Below are 23,904 nucleotides of genomic sequence, written 5' to 3' on the forward strand. Positions count from 1 at the left end.
CACAGAGCCCTGCCACCAGTCCAGACACAATAGCAATTAAAACCCTGTAACATCTGTGCATCAAATACTAACTGCAAGTTTATCTTTGAGGCTGCCAGGTAAGTGCTGCCTGAGGAAGGTCATCAGGCACATAACCACTTGTGGCCCAGATACTGCACAGACACACATGCCCAGGTGTTTCAAATCCATATTGGAAGACTTTAAGAAATAAAAAACTGAGCAGATTTCTCTTACTCTCTGTTGGCCAATAGTTTTAAACTTGCATCAGCACTGGACTTCAAACACTACTGCTAATGGCAAAAATGTATACACCACTTTCTTTGTTTTACTCTCTATTTCAGAACATGCAGTGCCCACATAAAATCATTTGCAGTGCAAGAGGAGATCACATTAAGAAACCAACATATTGGTCATAGTAATAATGTTTTTGCAAGGATTTGAAGGCACAAGAATCTGTCACTTCCATTGCTTAGTTCAATAATCTATCAGCTTATTTATCTTCCATGGCTTCTTTGGCTTTCCAACCACTAGTATAAAAAGGGTTTTCTTTCTTTTATTTTTTAACTAAAAACGAAGTGGAAAAAAATTATGATCACTCCCAGGACACAGAAAAATCCATTTGTGATGGAACAGAAACCAACACATGCAAATGTTTCCTAGAAAGTCAACAACTGTTAGTAGGCCTTTTCAGTTTAATAACCATGGCATTCCTTTGCTTAATTTTACATAGAAAAGGTCACCAGCCATTACATTTTCCTCCCAATATTAACCCTCCATACTCTGCAGGTCCAAACACCAGACTTTCACTGAGCTTTTTAAGATATTGCCATCTTCTGTAAATGCCAAAATATCTGGTGGAGCACAAGCACTGCTTAAACCACCCAGCAGAAAAAGGGGCACAGGACTCCTGGGTCAGGTTGTGCTGCTCTTGCCACTGCTCTGGCTAGATGTGAAATGGATTTACCAAAGAGTCAAGACCAAAGCCTGCAAAACCAACCTTATTTCATGTGCTGAGTTGTTTCAGGTGTCTGAGTTGTGGTCCCTGTGCTCTGTAAGACCAACTCTTTAACCTCTGAGGGTTTGTTTGGTTTTCACAGCTAACATATGTAATGCGTGTTATTTCAGAGAGTTTGCAGTGCCCTAATAGTGAAGATGATTAAAAGCAAAGAAGGGGCAAGTTGGTGGGATGACAACCAGCAAAACAGAGAAAGTCATGGTGTATTCAATTCTGTTTAAGATGTGTGTGTATGTGCAGGCATGTAAATGAAACTAGGATCTATACATACATCAGTTCTGAACCTGCAGAGACACTTAAATCACATACAGCCCACAGCAGAGAAAAATCTGGACACCACCAGACATAATATACTCCACCTACTTAAACTATCTCCCTTCCCACAAAGGATATGGTTCTGCAAATTAAACTTTGGTGCAGAAATTTCAGTTTGGGTGAAAGCTTTTGTTTCAATAATATCCATTTGGCTTCCAGAAGCAATGCCAAACACAGGTAGAGCAAGTTATATGAGATTAACATACAGCTTTAAGCTCGTATTATGTCAAAATGTACCTCTCACCCATTCATGTGTGCTCCCAGGCATCATTTGACCACTCATTTCACTCCTGGTTTCTCATTTTCAGATTGACTCAGCAAAAATCTCATACTATAAATGTAATTGCATGCATTTTCCATACAAAAATACCATACTTTATTTTATTTAAATATGGGGGGGGAAAAACAGATTGAGTGAACTTTTCAAAGCCACAAGCACAGCACAGGAGAATTCATATTCAAGACCTTCCCAGACTGGAGTTCAGCATATTAGATCATTCCTTCCTGCAACAGCATTTTTCCTTATCTAGGCTTTGCCACAATAACAAATCAAACCCCTAAACAGACAAACAGCATCAGAGATGTCATTATCCACAACACACATCAGAGATGAATATAACTGCTGTACCCAGAAGAAAAAAAAGTGCTGAAAATAAGATATTAAGAGCCAATCTAATTGCTGACATAAGCAGGTAGAAGCACATTGAGTGGAATGGAGTAGCTTATGCCTGCCATGAATGTAACCGTAAGCGTTTAGCAGGTTCTTTCTCGAGTCTTTGTTTAAACAAATCTGAATTTATTAGTCTGCTGCTGAATAAATATGATAAACTCTTATTGAAATTATCCTCTGGTGAGCAGCAATAAATACTAGGCAACATTCTTACAAGTGATCCATTATCTTAAACTGGCTAAGAGCAACTCTAGGTTTTCTGCCTGCACAGACAAAAGTTATCTTCAGTACAAGTGAGTGCAGAATAGCATACTGCTGTGAGTTTGGGGATGCACATGGAAACATTCCAAACCAAGCAACTCAGGCCACCCCATCTCCATGAAGTTCATATGGCAACAATACAGAATATTTTCATACATAATTTACAATCCACTATGAAAAGCTAGAGGTCAAAACTTTCAGGGCATAATGTAACAGGAAAAACGTGCAAGGCATGTTGGATCAGCTTTTCTGATATTACAAAAAAACTGGAGCAAAAACAGAGGCAGGATTTTTAATTAAGAAGAGAAATAGTCAGCTTTTGTCAATATACAGCATCCAAACAGGCTTCAGAGTTTATTTCATTAACCACTATTTAGAGACAGGCATTAAACAGGAAAGCAGGGGGAGAAAAATCCTGTACAAAGAATCCAGTTTGTGCTCCCATTATCCAAATACACACCCAGGGCCATTTTAGCACTTTCCAATGTTCTCCAAATGCAATGTTTAGTAAACCTTTGTGTTGTGAGACACTTTCAAGCATTGCATTTTAATACCACAGACAATTATATCCTTTGGATGTTTCCATTGCCAGAAGCTGAGGCTCAGGTGGCTGCTGAACCACCCCCTGCACAGGGACAGAAAGCAGGCAGTGCCTAACGCACATCTTCCCCTCCCTGCCTGCTCCTCCATCCCTCTTCCCATGTAGCAGCAGAGTGTCTCAAATACCACTGCAACACCTGCTTCCCAATGCAGCCATGCCTGATTCTGTACAAAACAAAAATCAAAACTAAAACACATAAGGATGTAATATAACATTTGCATAATGGGTGTGAGACAGAAAAGACAATTTAGCTACAGTGATTACACCGACATAAACTCTCTGCCAAAGGGATACAAAACAAACATGCTCTGTTTAAAAATACATCTTGCACATCATTTTACCATGTTTAAAAGAAAATCACACTCTTTAAACCAGAGGGTATGCTGCAACACCCAGGAAGCCTGTGGGGCAGGTGCATCTCCCTGCAGGCTAACCCCCTTCTGCCTCCACACTGGTTTCACACCAGTTTCAGGTGACATGGCACCTGAACAGAGCTGGATGCCTCAGTGTATAGCTGTCTCAGTAGAAATCCTGCCAGACCTACCTCAGCTGATCACACTTTGGTGTTTTGGTTTGGTTTCTAATGAAATTTGGAGCAGTGGAGCAAGTTCATACAAGGTGTGCGCTTCGAAATCACAGGCTTGTGGTGCACCATTCAGCACTGCCAGCTCTCAGATTTGGTTTGGTTGTGAATCAAGATGCCAGACACAAATGCCCTCACACCAGAAGTTTTCCAGATCAACACTGAGGTGTTTCAAGCCACGATGAGCATTTCTGTTGCAGGCATATTTGTTTCAACTGTATCACATTAAAAATTGAGACAGTAACCTTCTCACCCGCTCAGTACCCAAACACTGCAACCCTACTCCTAACAAACATGAAAGGAAACAGCTGAGAGGGAAGAAAAAGATGTTATAATAAAAGATATAGTGCTGCTTTTCTAATTCTTAATTCTTCCCCTCCTTCCATCCTTGGGTTTTCACACTCAATATTTATCTCCTTGAGAGCTCCTTAAGGCTCACCCTGCTTATCTTAATGCCCAGAAGATGTCTCACCCATTACATACACATCAACACTGGCACTGGGCCACCCCAGCAGGACAGAGGTCATCCCACACATCCTGGCACAGCTCAAACAGAGACCCCTTTTTTCAACAGAAGCAAGCATAAACCTTCACACCCTTGATCATAAGTATGCTTTCTGCTACAGGAGTGCATTTTACTGTTTAAGTGTATTGGTTTTCTTCTAAGCCACTCCTACTTTAGGGTCATCTTTATTATCTCCCCTTAACTACAAAAATCACAAGGTTCCTCAGCAGAATAATTTCTAACAAATATGCTGATAAACAGGAAGAGGTCAGACAACAGCTCTCTCTATACTTACGAAAATATTGCACTGTCTACAGCCTCCAGCTCTTCACTTTAGCTTTTCTTTGGAAGCTCAAAGATGGCATCTTTGTCTATGCATTCTTATATCTCAAACACCCACACAAGTTTATTGCTATTTGCCTATGAAAACACCAGTAACTGAGAATATATCCTCTGCCAAAAGCAGCTGTTGCCTTGATTCAATCCTTTTGCACAGAAGCCTACACCTGACAGAAGTGTATCTGTCCTTCCCTCCCCTTGTTTCCAACCTACCCAACAATCAGATGCACACATACAGCACCCACGTGAAGATGTTTCATCAGGAGTGCACCAGTGACAGCAAACTGCCAGTACTCAGTAAAACCCACCCAAGAAACAGCTGCATTTCAGCACCAGATCCTCAGAGTCTCTTCCTCCTCCCTTCTTTCCACCAGTCCTGCTTCACCCGAGTATCTTCCCCCAGCAGTTTTGAGGACAAGCAGATACAAGAATACACCATTGCCACTGCTGAATTCACTCAGCCATGTCACTAACAGTCCCACTTAACGGGACTGTGGCATTCCTTTGGCAGCTTCTTCCACCATTATGCAGTAACAACTCACACTGTCCCATGGGAGCTACCAGGGTTCAGTTTTCCACGTCACTTTATTCCCACACCAACCACCCAAAATGCTATCCCACTTGACTCTTACTGCCCTGCAATTAAAAACACAGTTAAGATCAGAGTAGTCAATATCCATTTAAGCTTTCATGACCAACCCACGGACATAAAGTCAAACAAAGAAATCACTGCAGGGGGATACTTAGCAGTGGTACCCTCATTACAGGCAAACTGGGTATTAATCACGAAGTCCTCGATAACAGCTTTAGCCTTTTGTAGCACAGAAATTAAGTCAAGATTATATAAACAGCTGACCTTTAATAATAATGATAATTTTTTTTTAAACCCCAAACCCAACCTCTGGCTATGAGCATAGTTGCTTTAACTTGCAATAGGAAGCTTTCACTTACTGTCCTAAGCATTCAAACACAAAAATCTGGATCTTTTCTCCCCACACTTTAAATATTTTTCCAGGCTATTCCCAGGTTTTTTCTTTTAGCATTCCCTAAGAAACAGCTACACTCACTCTCCTACTATTGCTAAACACTCGGCTCAGCTATGGATAAAGACCAGAGGGGTGGCATGAATATGCAGAAGGGGATCTGGCAACCAGACTCTTAAGAAACCTGAGCTTCATTTTCTGTTCTGAATCAGCTTCCAGGGAGACCTCAGTGAGCTGCTTGGGGCTGCTACCTCCTAAAACCCAGCACCTGAGGCAACAATGGCATCCAGTACCTCCCATCCCTTTCACCTTTCCCTTCAGCCTGCTCTTCTGGGCCAACTCAACCACATGTGGGAAGATGCCATCACTCGTATGTGGGCTGACACCCTGAATGCAATGAGAGCCCAAAGGAATCACCTCCCAGTAAATGTAAATCACAGACACACAACCTTTCATCTCCCCAAACCACAGTCCCAGGCTTCTGGCACCAGTCCTCCAAACACCCTCATCCTCTTAAGAGTTGGACAGAGGGAACATATCATGTTCCCCAGCACCAGACCAGGGCAGCAAAGTGAGATCTGTGTATGCTGCCTGTTGATGGGGGGGCAGGGGGGAAATGTGATTGTTTTGTTGTGCACACTGACCTACAGCACCACCATGTTCCTTAACACCAACATGCACCATGCTGATCACCCTCACCCCAATTCAGTAAGTATCAAGCATGAAGACACCAATGCCATTTCTGCCAAAGCAACCACAGCACATGGTGGGATGTTTGCACTGGCCCTGCTTCCTGCCTGGAGGATGCCTGCTCCATCTAGCTAAAGCAGAACTGCTCTAAGAGATTACATTCATCCTGCTACAAAGTCTGGGACCACAACTTTCCTTGTGCAACATATCTCAGCGACCTTGGCTTTGGAGACCAATTCCCAACTGGAGATCAAACTGCTGCAGTAGTGATGCCTGCTCCATCTGCACCATAGATGGGTCATGGTCACACCTGACCCCACAGACACGCTTTTATTCAAACAATTTCCTTTGTGTAAGCTTTATTTCTTCCTTGCAGGGATTGCAATGGTGGCTTCCCCTTAAGTCTTTCAAGTCTTCCATTCAGCTCTTGTTTTCTGAGAAGCACAGCTGAACTCAAAAGCTGTCAGAACACACACACCTCCCAGGGCTACAGCTGCAGATATTTTGCACCACTCATCCTCCTGAGCCTGGAGCCAAGAACCACACAAGGAAGTCCACTGCTTGGTGTGAGATTGCAGAAGCTCTGAAATCCCCCTTTACTGATAGATCTACTATCATCTCCAGCAGAGCCAGGAGATCCCCTACCTGCCCAAGCTCAAAGGAAATACATGGAATAGTTTGAAGTTGATGTTTTAAGTGTAAGGTAGCAAAGATCTTCAGTGTGTGTCATACTTCCTACAAAGAGTCTTACAAGTGACTCAAGCTGCCCAAAGTGAGTTCAAGCCAGCCCTTTCTTCCCCCCCTTTTTTATCCTGCTTCTTTTCACAGGACCACACTCATAATGATGGAAAAGTTTAAGTTAAAAGTGTCATCTACATAAAGGTTGCCTAGATACTTTGAAGATGCATGCCACAGGATGTGTGCAAATAACAGGATTTCACTTTGTGTTGCATTTAAAAGAAAACGTGCCAAAAGCCATCACTCCGCACACAATGGCTAAGAGAACAAATGATGAGTCCGTGCCACACTGATAGCAGGACTGAAGCTAAAAGCTTCATTTCATTTGCCTGAAGTAAAGTAAAACCCAATTATTCCTGAGAAATAAGAAGTCTGAATCAGAAGGCATCTAAACTTTTTAATTCAATTCTATTGCTGTGAATGCAAAGCAACACTGGTCTCAGAACATTCTGGAGACATGAATGAAATAAGGATCAGTTAACTTCCCAGGGAGATATATCCCTATTCTACACCTAAGTAGAGCAATAAGAAATAGATAAAAAATACAACATTTGAATTCCAGATCTTGCATGAAAACGTAAATGGAACATTATATACTGTGTGGGGATGACAAACATCTCAGACCATTTGACTTGCAGCCAGACTCTGCAGCCTCGGACATACATGGCACATTTAGCTTAGAGGTTAAATGAGACTTTGGTGCAAAAGAATGCATTTACACATCAGCCTGCAATGTGGCATCCATCCCCCACTTCTCAGGCTTCTGTTTGAATAGATCAAAGACTTCTGGCCATGGAAAGCAACATCACACAAGGCAGCTGGGAGCCTCCTAACACCTCCCCTGCTGCTGTTGGCCGTGCTCTGGCTGAGGACCCAGAGCAGCCACAACAGTGCTGTTAAACAACTGAAGTCAGCAATGAGCAGATTACACCAGTATCCCCAAATATGATGAATAAAAAGTGTATTTCTAGGAAAATGTTTTTCAAGAAAATTACTTCAATACAAGGCAGCAGCAGCTCAGCACATGGCCGTGCCCAGGCACTGCTGCCACCCAAAAAGCAGGACTTGCTGGGGGAGCATCTCCTTGCCCCAGCAGTGGGGCTGCATCAAGGCAGCCTCTGCAGAATGAAAGATGTAGGGAATGAGGCACTTGGAGATGATTTTTTCTCCAAAGTGTTATCATTTGGCAATTTGTTATATGCTCCCAACCCCATTGTTTCTGAGACTTGTAGAACAAAAGCAGCCACTCATCAAGATTCAAAATTACAAGACTTGTCTTGCAGAGAAAAAGCAATACCTAAGTTATATCTGGTTTTGAGAAGGCTACAATTCACATAAAGGTTAGCAAAGCTCTCCTCTATCACTTTAATTAATTGTGCACAGAACAGGAGTGAAGCAAACATATCCAAAGCTTGCTGAAGTTGAAGGCGCATTGCAGCCCCATGGCTTTCACTACAAGCCCCATTCAGCTTTCACTACAAAAAAAGTGGATTCTTGCTTACTACTAATTTAAAGAAAAATAAAAAAGTAATAAATTCAGACTGTGAGTTTTCTAAAAGGATTTGGTTTTCACACTTCATCTTTAGACAGCCATAAGCCACTTGCATGTCTCACTATCTAATCGGTTTAGATGATCTGATTTCACTTTTTCCCAGAAAAATATACTGGGTAGCATGTGGTAGCAGGCAGGACTTTGTAGGGTTACAGCAAGGAAAAGGCAAGCCAAATGGCATAGCTGCCTAAAAACAAATAGCAAGCAGCAAATCTAAGGTGAAATTAGTATAATTAGCTCCTCAAAACTGCTGAATCCTGATGACCTCTGGAGGTGGATCAAGCCAGCAATACTGTGAGAAATGAAGACACATAGCAGTTAAAGTCTGTTCAGTAATGCAGGGAGGGCCAAATCAAGGAATCCTACACACATCCAAGCATGAGCACAGACCCATGACACCTGTCCTTCACATTGCCAAGGATGAGCAGGGTGCAGAAAGGGCTCAAACCCAACTTTAAGGCCTATAGCCCAGAAATACTGTTCATGCAGTCCACAGATTTTCCTCCCTCTTACTTTACCAAAGATTTCAAATAAAACCCATTGGTTGTAAGGGAAAAACTTCTAAAGGGAACAGAAAGACTACTGTCACCTCTAGAGATCCAGTAGGGCTACCCTGTGCATGCATTCACCCCACCTTCTACCTTTACACACCAGGGTTTAAAATACTGTAATAACTGATTCTCTGTTAATCTGGAAAGGGGCTAAAACCATCTTACAACTAGACAAAAACAAGGCAGGAACAAGCTCATTCCTAGGCTTATAAAACAAGCCTTTACAGATAATTATGTTTTATTACTTTTCATTTTATGAGGACTGTATTATACAAAACAAATACCAGCTGCCTATTTGCTGCATTTGGGGGAGAGGCGGAATCTCCGCAAGCATTGCTGTAAGCAGCTCTGCTTTTAATTAAATACAATAAATGCATAAAAATTAATACTGTTAGAAACCAGCAGGTAGGAAGCAAAAAGATGCACTGTAGATGAAGAAAGACCCCCTCCCCTCCAAGCTCCTGAAGCAGGAGCAGCCACTCACCGGCCTAGGCTCCTTATGCATTTCCCTTTAATGCAGTTCCATTAATGCCAAACTTTGCAGATAACCAAAAGCTTTAAACAAATAAGAAAAAAAAAAAAAAAAAGAAAAAATAAGGAGAGGTGAAGTAAGCAGGATTTAATGCTACTTTTGTTAGAGACACCCATGCACTCAGCCAGGAAAACCTGCAAAGAAAAGTCAAGTTCTTAAAGATGGAAGAAAGATAGAGAAAGAGAAGAGAGAAGGCAAGGAGGTGTAAAGGCAACCTTAAAGAAACCATCCAAAACCTGACATACCCTTCTACTGTTAAGTTGCCAGACTCATACAAAACACTCCCAAGTGGCCTGACAGAAGGTGTAGAACAAGCCTCTATACCTGAGATGAAGGACATGCATCTGAAACACGTGGACACAACCAGAGCCAATAACCAGCAAAAATGGGAAGCAGTTCCTAAAGGACAATAAAACACAGCCAACTTTCCAGCAACTGCCAGATGTCAGCCATCCACCTCCCCAGAGGCACCACTATGAAATCTATTTCCCATTTTCAATGGTGGTTTCCTTTTTCATTTTAAGTGCATTATGATTCAATCATGGGGTGACAATAGACACTTCTTTACTTAAGGCTGATACCAGCCCTACATTGTAAATCCAGTTTTCAACATTAGTTCTGATAACACTTTAAAGTTCTGCAGAGGAGACTGAAATTGTGTACACAAAATCTCATTGCAGTGGGGAGTCAGCTTCTATTTTTTTTTTTAAGTAGAGATTTTTTAAGACATGGTGCAGCAATAAATGCAAGGTAAACAGCAGTGGGATGGTTTCCATGCTTTGCTGCTCATTTTCAGGTTTCCATCTGTTCTATTTATCAAAGCTGAGGATGGGTCTCTTCTATTATCCTCCACAACTGCATATCCTCAACCTACTTCCTAATCAAGTCTGTTTACAAATATTCATTAAATTCCATACTTTTTTGGCCTAGACCAGGGTACCACAAACTGCGATTACAGCAATAGTGAATTGATTATTGTGAAACATGGTTACCCTGAGACCAAAGTTAAAGTAACAACTATTGCTATAACCAGTAACTACACCAACAGAGTACCCAGGGACCACACCACTATCTCTAAATTCTTATATCACCAGTTTTAGACCTAAACAACACACACACACTGTAATAACAATACAATAATTCACACACTGTGAATTATTTTACTATGACCTGTGTCATAAAGTATTTTCATTAAAAATGAAAGAGTAAAAAAACTTTTTGCTAAAAAGGGTTATTATTACAGGTCATCATCAGAAATAGCTAATAAAACAAAAGATGGAAACCTGTTTTCACTGCAATTCACTAATGTTGTGATACAGAAAGTAAAGAGACAAGTGCCCTGGGTATTTTGGTTCTCAGCAACAGTAACTGAAACAGCCATCAGCAGGCAGTGAGGAAGAGCCCTGCCAATGAATGGCAATGATTTTTTGACACCTTTAGCACAAACACTTAAGACAAGGACCAGGTCCCCCTGCACAAACACAGAGCAAGAGTCAACCCAGACCTCAAGGTACTCAACTGCTGAGCTCCACAGCAAAGACAAAGGAGGATCTGAGGAGAGGCAGCAGCTGAGAAAACAGCCACCCCCATAGTTAGCTCCACATCAAGAGACATGCACAGAGTTTAGAGATGAGTGGGAGTTTGGGGCTTCTACCGAGCTGAGGGGACCTGGAGCCTGCACACCGGGCACAGAGCTCAGGAAGCACCATCCACTTGTGGCTGAGTGACAGGTGGTCCCTGCCCCAGCCAAGGGGTCCCTTGACAATGCATTCTCAGGGTCTCTGAGCATGCAAGGCCCAGCTGGGGACAACCAGATGCTGCTCAGCCCTTCCAGCTCTCATCCTGCCTCCAGCAACCCTGAAACAACACTGACAGGCAGATGGGACAACAAGGTGATGGGCTACCCTCAGCTGAAGGTGAACAACCACCTCCTGCTATTAACAGCTTACGTACTTGTTCCTTACACAACACATCTGCAAAAGCCATATTCCAAGGAACAAAGCTGAGATTTTATTACTGGTCTCTGCAAGTAAATTTTTGAAAGGCCATAGAGAAGTAATTGCATTTGTGTGTGTGTGAACTCACAAATTAACCCCAGGAACTCTGTTTATGGCGGGGGGGTCATTTACAAGGAGAGGTGAGAGCAGCAAGCACACGTAGCCCTGACTTTGATGTGTCACCCACCTGCCTTCCCACAGCTCCAGCCGCTTGTGTGCTTTGATTACGGAGCCTTCCCCACCACCGCTTCACTCAGCTGCTTTCATCTTGCCACAACAACAGCCCGTGAGAAGAAAGGGGGAGAGGAAAGAGGTGAGAAAGAGAAATAAAAAGAGAAAGATTTGGGGCTGGAAAAGTCAGCTTGGTAGAGGAATCTGGAAAGAACTGACATGCTGTCAGGCAGAGATGAAAGCACTAGAAATAAGGGATGGGTCGCTCACTTATTAAAATCGTGGTATGATTCTAATAACGAAAGCACATCTTTGGCACCTCCTTGAAATCCCTCCAATGAAAGAGCCACCCAACAATCTGGGACACCTAAATTCAGTGCCATTTTTATCTTTTTTTAAATATGCATAAAAGCTTCTGAAGACAACTATCCAACACAAAACTGTAACAAAAAGTATTTTAAAATCTTACTTTAACTGATCCACAGGCCACACTGACTATCAAACCTGAAGTGATGCCAGGCAGAGAAGAGAAACCTAACACCAGCCTGAAGTAAAACTTGCAGAATTGTAGTAAAAAAGCAGACAGGGACAGGGGATGAAGAACAGTTACTAAAATGCAGGACTGCCTGAAATATTTCTCTATCTTCAAAAACTGTTGCCTTGAAATTTCTACCTACTTCATTCACCTTGCTGCTATTAGATTTTTTATTATCCTCAGTTTTGAGAATTTGTCTGGCACTTAGTATGCAGGAGCAGTGCACAGGAATAGATCCTGCTGCCATAGATAATGCAGTTCTAAGGGAAACCCATCAATTGTTAATGGCCATGCAAATTGTTGAAACTAGAGAGTTATTCACAGTTATCTCGCTGTGATTTGGTAAGTGTCCATGCCTGATGTGATCACTCACTTGATATATTATTCCATTACAATTCAAGTAGTAGTCTTAGCTTTTGAGTTTAGAGAAAAAAAAAGTATAAGGGAGTGTGGAAGGGTGAAGGGATATTATTTGTTTTAAATTATTTTGAACAGTTATACACACCTTCTTATGTAAAGTATGATAAATCCCTTCCTGTGACTACAGTCATGCCTTACTGAAACATTTAAATCCCCCGATCAGAAACTAAAGGAGCTTAGCATGCAACTTTAGAGCATGATCCTGTGAAGCACTTTCTTATGTTTCAACCATACACATGGTGCACACATCCTCTGTGGCACTGGATCTCCCAGCTGCAGTTCACACCCTTTTACAATTTCTGATCAGGGTTTTCTACTGCTTATGCAAAAATTTGCTGGCATTTAATAAGCTATAGGCGTCTCCTCAAATCCGTAATGCATTCACTCTCTCTTGCAGCAGCAACCTACTGATCATTAATTTTCAGCTTTATTGCAGCTCCAACATTTCAGCTGCTTTTTTTTTTTGCATCTTGTCTGAGATTTATTACTTCTAGCAAAGTGTACTTCAGTTTTTTCTATTTTGTTTGCTGATTTTTAAACCGCCCTTAAGGGGGAAGTGTTACTGTTCTTTATAAAATAATTCTGAAATCACAGTATTAAAAAATAAATCCTATAATTATGTTTCCCATTAGGATTAGATAAATTACATTTAATTAAAAGAAAAATCTGCTAGCACCCAGCACAATGGTTGGTGGCAAACTCCTATGAGTTAAACATGTATGTGTTTATCTTCCTGAAGCAGCTGACTGAGCCTATGAGCAGACACACCAAAACAAGCCTTCAGAGATATAAACTCAGACATTGTAACAAAAATTTCTCCCTCCCTTCAGACAAAGATTCTGATTTTTAGAAGCAGTCTGAATTTATTCTTCACTACTACAAAAACTACAATTCTGATGGGCTTTTCGGTAGTAACACACTGAACTACCTGACTGCACCACGAATTCCAGTATTGTGATAAAATGTCTGCAATTATTTGCCAGGCAAAAACCAGTATCAGAAGTCAAGATCTTCTAGGAGAATGAAGAAAAACAGGATTCCTACCCAAACACTGCCACGCTCCCCTGTCTCCCACACTGCTGCTGGTCAGGTGATGTTCTCCATCAAGCTGAAGGCTGCAGGGGTCATAACACACATTGCAGCTCTAGCAAACTATTTATACCATGCTCCTTTTTACAGCCTCAGAGAACTAATTATTAACAGGATAGGATCCCCCACAGATACCCTCAGCAAACACTACAGTATGCAATTTTCCTTTAGGAATTTACTGCTACGCGCAGGCCGTCAGCATCACGCTCTCAATTTTGTTTAGGAGCTGAAGAATGATTAATCTTATTGATTTGTGTCAACAGTCTGACATGGCCATATCGACCTGCTGTAATTTTGTAGGAGGAGCTGGGAAGGGAAGCGGAGACTGCATTCTCTGTGGCACATCACCGTGCCCAAAGAGAAGATGATGTGAGGGATCCTGGTACGGCCATCGGCGGGACCGCACTGGGACTCGAACCGACACAAGCGAGCGACAAGAGATTTCCCACGACCGTGTTTACAGCAAATCCACTGCTAAACACCCAAATGTATAATTATAATCTATTATAATTATGCAAAGAAGTAACATTTCAGAAAGGCCTTCTCATTTCCCATTCTTAGCATTGAATACTTTTGTTTTGCAGCCAATCAACTAAATTAGCCCTAATTCTGTTTCATTCATAAACACAAAGAGGATATTAGAGGGGGGAAAAGTGAATAAATGAAAAATTCACTTAGGAACCCAGGAATTATTTTGTTCTCATGTATTTCTGGACTAGAAACCATGATGGAGAAATAAGTCAACTTACAGAAGCTTTACTGAATTTGCTAACTGCACTGCAGGAGTCCTTGGGACGAGTGATCAGGAACAACAGCGCTTCAGTGCCTGGAAAAGCAATGGTCTTTGGTAGCAGCTGAGTGAAGCAAGGAGAGTTAAAAGGTTCATATACCAAACATGTCCTCACTCAGGACAAGTAAAACCCAGAAAAAAAGCTTTAGAGGCTATTTGTCCTCACCAGACACACAGAGGAGAGCTGCTTTATACTGCTTCTGACAACTGTCACCTTTTATTGGAAAATAATTTTAGACCGATGCTCACTGATGCTTCCTGAAAAGGGGATACAGAGGTAGTATTTCAGTTTTACACAGGCTTTAAACATTATAAAGCACTAAAGTAAACCTCTAAAATGCCTAGGAAAAGCAATGACTCCTTTCCATTTTAAAAGCATATGGAAACATAAGCATGGTTGCCAGTGGCAATCCTGACTGTCAGACTGCAGGCTTGAGACATCCAAGCAAGAGAAGGCAGGAGTTCCTGTAACAGCTCTGCCAGCACCTCACTTCTCCCAGGGACTGCAGGAGGGTTAAGAAGTCTGTCTCACTGGAGTATGGAATGGGGGCCTTATTTACCTGACACAAACATCCCACCCCTACCACCTTTCAGGGAACCCCATTTAGCATCCTGGCCAAGGAGACAGCACCGAACCACCCGAAAAACTGAAGGTAAATCTCAGCAAGAACTGGTGGGAGAGACAAGTGCAGAAACACAAGATGTTTAAAGAAAACAGCCTCTTCTTTCTCCTATTATTGAGCAGGCCTAACCCTCCTGACTGGCTTACAGTTATGTTTTCTTGTTCTAAGAAATGATAACATTTTAGGAAATCAGATTGCACTTGGAAAGCCATCAGCCTGGCAGCACTCATACTAGCTTTTTCCCAGAAAAGCAGTTAAGACACAACATTTTGCTGAGATAGGGCCTGTATTACTTACAACACTACTTCCCCCTTCTCATGTGAAATGAATCTCTTCTCTTTCATTCTCATTTGGAATTAATTTCTTAAACTAATTTCTCCTGCACCATAGCATTATGCTGATCTCCCACCTTTTGGCTTTCAAACACCCTCCCAGGCTATGTGGCTCCCCAGCCACACTACCAGGATAGTTTCTTCTAGTACAGCTGTCAAATTGTTACAAATTATAATTTGTTGTAAAAGTGGAAGAAAGGACTCTCACCATTCTCTGGCTAGAATCTTTAATTGCTTCTGTGCACACTTGGGATCTCAGGCACCCCTTGCCACAGCTCCCTCCCTCCCTGGCTTCTCTAGAGACTGGGGGTGACTTGTATCAGTATTACATAGTAGCAATGCTCCTTACAGTTGACTGAGGAGGCTCCCAAATTAAGGGCAAAACAGTGATGATACATGTCCTGTTTCCTCCTGAAATTTGTATTGAAAAAGATCAACACAAAGCCTCACATAAAAGCACAGCATAGCTAGGTCAACACAGGAAGAGGAACAAATCTATAGCTCAATGAAACCTGTATGTCCCAAATACATGGAAATGTGGAAAGGTGTAGAACCTTAAATATAACCTGAAGTTATATTCACACATTCCCACAGGCTAAACTAACATCCATATGATATGAGACAAGAGTATAAATCGTGCATTTTCATCTAGATATAGCCAAGTCTATGAGAAGTCAGTCACCTTAGCAGCTCAGAACACCATTTAACTCCATTCACAGGCCAGACAGTTGTCCATGTACCTACCAATTATTCTTCTCTGGTTAGCAAAACAGTTTGTTTACCCAAGACCACAAAACTCTGTGGATTTTCTGAAAGAAAGCCTTCAGAGAAAAAAGGAAAACAATCACAGATAATACTCCAGAAATCATCAGATTACAGCACATTCTCTTGACTCACATCTGTTGAGTAAATAAGTGCTTTGTGCGGACCAGTTTCATTTACTTCCCTCTCCTGCAAGCAGCTGCTGGTTTACTTTCCAGCAGGCTGTTCCAGGACTATATGTGGGGCAAAAGGATTATCTGCAGCAGTCGTTTCTGTTCGGGTTTGTCTCGAGCTGGGACTCCTCTTGCTCCATCCCATTCTCCCAGTGAGATGCAACACTTCACAGATGCATGGATGCAAACAGGAACACCCTCAATGCAGCAGGGAGCAGCAGGCAGCTGCACACAACTCGCAAGAGAATCCCAAATTCAGCCACCTCTCTCCCTTAGGAGAAGTTTCAGTGGTTACTTTAGGCCACTACAGAACATCCTGCAAAAATCAGACTTTGCCCTGTGAAATACCCAGACAGGGAGGGTAAGAAGGCAGGAACACCAAGGGATGCTCTGCAGCACCTACTTGCTGAGGCCACCTCACTGGAGGCACAAGAGGACTTTCTCTTGCCAAAATAGGTAGCTGGAACTGTTACTCTCAGCTCCATTCCGATCTGGGTTCAACAAGCCTTTGAAACTACTTGTTTCCAGATTAATTCTACTTAAAATGATGACTCAGATAATCCTTTTCTTTGAATTTTGTTCTGTCATCAAATGTCTCTTCGATGATGAGTATTTATCGATAAACTATCCTAGACCAATTTTCCTAGGTAAGAAAAATAAAAGCAGAGCTCCTTGAGCTGTGAAAGCTGTGCTCACATACATTCTGCATGCAGAAAACATCTGCTGCAGACCAGATCACCCATCTACTGTAATGCTTTGTCACCACACAGCCTCATATGAGATGCTTCATAGAAAGGCACAGAAAGGCCTGGGGCAACCAATTATAATAATAACTCACCCCACAAGAAAACTTAATTACTTGAGGTTAGGAGGGTGCCTGGTTTAAGGCCCGCGAGCAGGGTGGGCTCCTCTGCCAGTGCCTGACCTTGCAACCCGGCCAGCACCGGGAACACCAGGAACACGCACACGGATCCACCCGCGCCCACACGGATCACCCGCTCCCACACACGGATCCCCCCGCGCCATGCAGATCCACCCGCTTCCACACAGATCCACCAAGGGAAGAGCCTGCTGCAAGCGGCCAGGCTGAGGAGGGCACGGCTGCCTGTGAGCTCAGGGATGCCCCTGTTGCCCCTGCTCCCAGCTCCTGTCAGGGCATCAGCCTGGAGCCTCTGGAAGCTCCTACGCCTCAGGGCCCTACTTGTGTTAAATCAGCATCAACAGGCACATAAGGACACTCTGCAATACATACAAGAGAGCAAGAGGAAGAACACAATAGAGCAAGTCCTATATTCTCAGACATCCATTAAAGCTTTGTTATTTACCTGTTTACTGCATTTTGGATAAAACTATTGTAAACCAGGCAAATTTCCAGTTTCTCAAAAAATCAATATTTAAAAGTAGTCTGGTGGGGACAGGTCTCTGTAGGAGCCAAGTTACTCTGGGAAAATGCCCAGCAGTCTCAGTAGTTTTTGAGTTTTATCCAAGCTCCCAAAACAGCCTGGTGATATACAAGATGCCCTGACTGGTCCCCATCTCATTTCAGATGTCCTGAACAGCAGCCACCCTGACCCTGGGTGATTTCTCAGACCCGTCCTAAATAGCTGCAAATGAGCTGCCATGTGAAGGCTTTTAGATAATTAAAAAAATAATCCAGTGAGTGATTAAGAGTGGCATTTACATTTGTATTTTAGTACAATACACGGAAGCTCAATATATTACAAGCATAAGAATTTCACCTTTGTTTGAAACATGCACATACATGCATATGGAGCATTCACATTATCATCACATGTTGGACAGGCAAGCCTAAGCCTTATTTCACATTCTCCTGCCAGTCTGCTGAGTGGCAGTCATCCCTCACGTGTACTTCTACCACTTCTTTTTTTTCAGTATGTGTATTTTATTCCTAGTGGGAAGGAAGCAAAACTAAAACCTGCTTTTCTCCCATTCTGTGCCTATTGCATGACTGTGACCATTACTCACGCTTTTTAAGGGTGGCAGGTTCAGCTGTGATTGGCACATGTTCCACCAGTAGAGTGCACACCAGGTAAACCTACCGGGTACCAGGCGTCAATGAAAACGTTCAGCTGGGTACATTCTCCCGTAAAGCACACATCCAGCCCTGCCTAGTGCTACTGTGTGCCCTGCAGAGATGTCTCCCCGGTGTAAGCATGCAAGGTGCTGCTGCTCTCCCCTTCTGCCAGCACCCACAGCCCCAGGCAGACCCGTGAGCAGCTCCTGCCATAGGCTCCTCCTCCACCACCACATGCCGCCAACCTCCTCTGGCAGAACCAGTCCCACTCATGAGGTCCTGCATGTTTTCCCTCCTTTTCTCAGGTCAGTCATGATCACACAGGCTTTTTGAGCACTGACCAGTCAAAAACCTAGCCTATAGAGAACACCTCATTATCCTATTTGTCCTCCACCACAGCTCACTTTTCTCCAAAAATACATTTTTTTTCTCACTTTTCCTCCTCCATTATACTCCTTTCTTTTTTTTTTCCCTTTTGCTTCATTCTCATCATTAACTTTAGATATCAAGCATGGATGAGGAAAAAGTCTCTTTGCATGAGCTTCTGGTGAGAGACCTTATGCTTTTTGATACTATCTCTGCTACCCTCTCCATCCTCCGAGGGCAGGGTTGCTGCAGGTCAGGGGATATACCACAGACATTATTTTACTTTCCTAGAAAGATTCTCATTTTGGTGCAAACTTCTTCTCTGCATCTGGCTTCACTAGAACATCACATTCCTCCATTTCTTTTGGTATCCACAGTCATTTTTATTACCTTCCAAAACATAATTATTTGGAACCAGTTAAGCCTGTATATGAATTCTGCCTTTGTTTAAAACACATTGTACATATGTATATATTTAGACCATCATTAAATATTTAAGGGGCTGTCTTCAAACTTCAGCAGCAGCAGCTTTTATTCCCTTAACCCTTTGTGAAATGGAAAGCTTGAGGCTGAAATCTTATTGTGGAGGAATTCAGAAAGCCCAGCTGCCTTAGTGCTGGGTGACAAAGGCCACCTCTGACAACCAAGGACAGTGTAAAGAAAACCAGAGGTTTTCTTTGTTTTCTTTTATATCCTGTTTGCCAGCGGTCTAATCATGATAATGTAATTCATTTTAGTCTGCCTCAGCTTTATCTGCTGAGATGCATAACTAGGATGCAAATTAATTAGCTGTGACATACAGATGGATCTTTCAATACAATTCACAGAGACAGTCAAATACACACATGCCCATCCATGCTTTCCCCAAACAAAGAAAGACACTCTACACATTTTTCCAGAGGTCAGGAAGTCACCTTGCTTGGCCTTTTCAATCTCCTAGAGAGGAAACACCACATCCAGCAGACAGGTGGACCTCATGTGAACCCAATATCAAATGTTACACTCTAGATGAAACCCCATCACAAATTAATTTGATTTGTGCAGCCCCACACCCAACACATCATAACACCACTACCCTGCTAACACAAGGTCAGCACGTTTTAAAATCTGGTCACCTAATTTACCTGGCTTGGCAAGGCCTCTAACGTAGACCAAATCATTCATACATCACCCTGGCAAGCACTGGTATCCCAAGACCAGCTCTCCATGGCCAGGGCACCTACACTACTGTCTTTCACATGAAGTGGTGTAAGTATCACAGCAGAGGATAGAAAAATCAGAAAAGCACAATATGCAACTGCCAATTGTATATGGATATGCCAACAGACGTATCCTGGAGAGTATGTTTTTCCTTTTTTTTATTAAAACCTTGAAGATGCATTGTTAAATCCAAGCCCCAAATGCCTCACAAGAGCCACTCCATCTGCAGTTTTCAAGGCTCAGATATATTTAGAGACACTTCTTTCCAAGCACTACAGCCTCACTGATGATCGGATGCTACTTTATGTGGGATGAAAAATGGAGTTCTTTCCACAGCTTTCACATCTGAGTTACACATCAGCACAGAAGCATTTCAACTGGACAGCTGTGTCATGCTACCTCGGGGATGTGACCCTAGCAGACTTTATGAAGGGAGTGGAGCCCCAGGCACGGTCCCTGCGGGCACAGAGGAGGCAGCAGAAGACACAGGGCTGGCAGGACGCGGTGCTGGCAGAGCAGCAGATGGCACACTCGGCTGTGCATCGGCACCGAGGCACCAGGGGAAGGGGCAGCAGCACACCCTGCCAGGTGCCCTCGCTCCCGTAAGATGCGGGGTCAAAGAGCTGCACATCTGCTGCTGTCCACTAGAACAAACCCCTCCACTTCAGCAGCCTGACCACAGAATGAGCTTGCCTCAGTTCTTGGCGTAATCTTATTTTCTTGACAGCATCAGTTTTTAGTTCCTGTCTTTTAACAGCAGCATTGCAACAAATGTTGAAGCCCCCCACCCCAGATCCAGCTGCATCCTAGCAGAGAGCTTGCTTCCTGTATGAACAGCATGGCATAGTGTGTACAGCTGGGTGCATGCTATCCTACCCCTGAGGGCTGCTATAGACAAATCTCACCACAATAAGTGGCAAAGACACTTAGGGGGAGTAGAACTCTCAGGGAGAGGTCTATCTTTTACCAGACCAAATGGTATAGCTGTAAAAAAATCGGACTCACACCTGTGAAACCACAGGCAGGTATGTTTGGTTTTATGACAACTTGACAGCACACACACTGTAGTATACAGCAAATAACCAGGATTTTCCCCCATCTGTAAATTAGCTCCAATTGCCCAGATCCAAAACCAAAAAACCAATACACCCTGAAAGCCTGCAACTGTCAGGTCTCCCTTCTTTCCCACAAAGCATATATTCCCTGAAGGAGACCACAAGCCAAAGGGACTCCCAGGTGATAAATAACATGAGCTTAGCTTAGTATCTCTACTGATCATTTGGCACTGATGCTGTATCACTTGCACATGTGCATTATTTCACCATTTGCCCATCAGTTTCCTGAAAATGAACGGGATTAAAAGTCCACTGAGTATTTGCACTGCTCTTTCCTCCCCCTCTGCAGCAGAATTACAGTAACCAAAAGGTGAGCAGAGTTCACGCAGGCTTCTCGACTTTGCAATGCTGACTTTCCCGGTCTCTTCCCAACCCCCGGGGATAGTTTCGGTGGAGAAACAGACAGCCAGTCGGAAATTTTCACCAGTATTAATGCCAGCGTAGTTTCTTCCCAAATGCTCTCCAGAAGTATTTTTCCACCCACGTTCCCCTGTGCACCACAAAACCCTCCAGCCGCTGGCAGCTCTGGGCGCAGCTCCACTGCACATCACGCACTGCTGTACGGCTGGTCTGCTTTAATTCAGCGTGTAATCAGTGCTACCCAGGAAATATTCTCATGTGAAAAACTTCATATGCAGGAACCTATTCTGCAGCAAACATAGCGGTGGTCGGCATTTAAATAAACTAATCAGCTGCAAAGGGCTTAGTCAGCATCGCAATCCTGGAGGTAATTCCCAGAAGCGATTTTCCCGGCAGCTATATATACAAACCTAAAAAGCAGACTGGAAGACAAGGGCAGCAGCACAGCGAGACAAAATTTGGCTTCACAGTGACATTACCAACAAATAAAAATAGAAGTCGAGGAAAGGTAAGCAACCAGGCATTCACAGAAAGCACACACTGAGCTCGCATCACTGGTGTATCCTCTCACATGTGAAAACCAGAAACTCAGACACAGGACACAAACACAGCCAACACTCCTTCCTTCACTGATACTGTGCTGGTTTGAACCGAGAGGAAAAACACGGCAAGGCAAGTTACAGACTTGTCTGTGGAGATACACAGACACAGGTCACACGCCAGGCAGTGCTTTTTGGAGAGCGCATCCCAGACATCACCCTCAGCAACCAACCCATTCTGGGAGCCTGGCTCACGTGCGACCTGGAGAGACCTGAGGACTCGTACAAACTTTGTCTCAGGGCAGGGAAGGTACAGGGCATCTGGCCTGAGAGGCACTGGGGGACAAAAAGCAGTGCCAAATGCCAGCGCATCCTCCAAGAGCACCTCGGCCGCTGGCAAGGTTTGGAAAGCCATCAGGCTGCGCATGCAGGTCACCGTCCCCGGGCAGGACACCGCATCGCCCTTCAGTGCCGCCGCCAGCTCCCCGGCCGAGGCAGCACGGAGCCGCCTCACGGGTGCCGGGAGAAGGCACCGGCTCGCCCAAAGCAGCGAGGAACGCCTTCCTCCGGCCGCCGCCAGCGCACCGGCACACATCTGCTCCCATCTGCCCGGCGGCGGCGGCACGCCGGCATGCCCTGCGGACACAAGCACGGGGAAGGGGCACCGCTCACTTACTTTTCGTATTCGGCGTTGTCTCGATCGCAGCGCGAATCCTTGTGCTTTTGCCAGTCTTTGCCATGCTTGCAGGTGGTCAGGAGGACAACATCCTCTCCGTTATGGACGTGATATAAGGCATTCCTGGTGTCTGACCCTATCCCCGTCAGGTACCTTTTCCCCTTGAATACCAACATGTACTTCCTGAGAGGAGGGATGGTGTTAAACCTCAAAAATCCCTTCTCCCCTCCTGTCCTAGGATGATCCTTAGAAAAGAGCGGGATAGAAACGTCAAAGTTGGGTCTGAAGTTTTCAGTACTGATGCTGGCTTTGGCCAGCATAGCCTGGCCAATGTCGAACCCCACATCCTCAGTGTAGTCGGGCCAGGTGCCGGAGTATAAATTAAAAATTAGGTGGTTTCTGCCGTTGTTCCACAGGTGGAGGCTCTGCACCTTGGAGCGGAGGTTGTGCACATACTGGGGCGAGAGCTGGTCTCGGTCCAGCGTGTCCAGGCTGAGGACGAAAAGGCAGGCCTGCCCGGGGTCCGAGGTGTAGAACCGGGAGCCCTCGATAGCGGCCAGGACGTTTTGGTAGCTCTCGGCGATCTTCTCCCCCTTCTGCTGCGGGTACACGTAGACCTTGAAGCCGTTTTTCCGGCACTGGGCGAAGTCGAAGCAGGACTCCATGCGGCAGCGGCGCCCGCGGTAGAGGCCGGCGCTGGCGTCCCGCCGCTGACGGGGGGAGACGCGCCCGCCGCCCTCGGGGCCCGGGCGCTCGGCGGGCGCGAAGGGCCGCAGGGCGTCGGGGAAGCGGGGCCAGGGCCGCTCGGCGCCGCCGGGGCGCGGGCCATGCCGGCTACCGGGCGGCGAGTGCCGGGCCGCCCGCAGCCGCACACCTCCCAGGTAGAGCAGCAGGGCAAGACAGGTGCCGGCAGAGAGCAGCGTCAGGTAGCGTTTTTTGGCCTGCATGTGTCCGGCGGGGGTCCGGGGGGCTGCGGAGGAAGGCGGGGGCAGCCCGAGCTCGCCGGGCGCCGCTCTCAGCTCCGCTCCGCCATCTTCCCGCCGGCGAGCGCTTCAAACTCTCTTCGCCCACCTCCGCTCGGCGCCGTTCCCCAAGCCGCCGGCCGCGGCCGCGCATGTGGGCGACCGCCGCAACTTTCTCGCCGCCGGTGTCTCAGGGGCGGCGGGCGGCGGCCCGGCGGCGGCCCGGCGGGGCGCCCCGCATGCACTCAGGGCCGGCCCCCCGCGCGGGGCGGGCACCGGGCAGCGCCGCTCCCGCCTTCCCGCCGCTGCCGGCGCTCGGCTCCGCCACGCTCCCGCCCACCCCTCTCCGCCCCGCGCCGCCAGCCCAACCCAGCCCGGCCCAGCCCAGCCCCGCCGGCTCACAGCCCGCGGCCGCCGCGCCGCA

At 45.0% G+C, this 23,904-nt stretch overlaps 1 protein-coding gene across 1 annotated transcript in view; it reads right to left on the reverse strand.

Moving 5' to 3' along the window:
* The window catches only part of EXT1 (exostosin glycosyltransferase 1), a 176,881-nt gene extending 153,241 nt beyond the window's left edge, over nt 1–23,640 (reverse strand). Inside the window, exon 1 of the mRNA XM_054277918.1 lies at nt 22,519–23,640. Within this exon, the coding sequence (XP_054133893.1) occupies nt 22,519–23,465 (947 nt within the window). The 5' untranslated portion in view covers nt 23,466–23,640. The remainder of the gene's footprint in view (nt 1–22,518) is intronic.
* Between the last annotated feature and the right edge of the window lie 264 nt (nt 23,641–23,904).

Source organism: Melozone crissalis, unplaced genomic scaffold (genome assembly GCF_028551555.1).
Source record: "Melozone crissalis strain CALT ecotype California unplaced genomic scaffold, PUWL_Pcris_2 ptg000002l_1, whole genome shotgun sequence".
In the NCBI taxonomy this organism is placed as follows: Eukaryota; Metazoa; Chordata; class Aves; order Passeriformes; family Passerellidae; genus Melozone; species Melozone crissalis.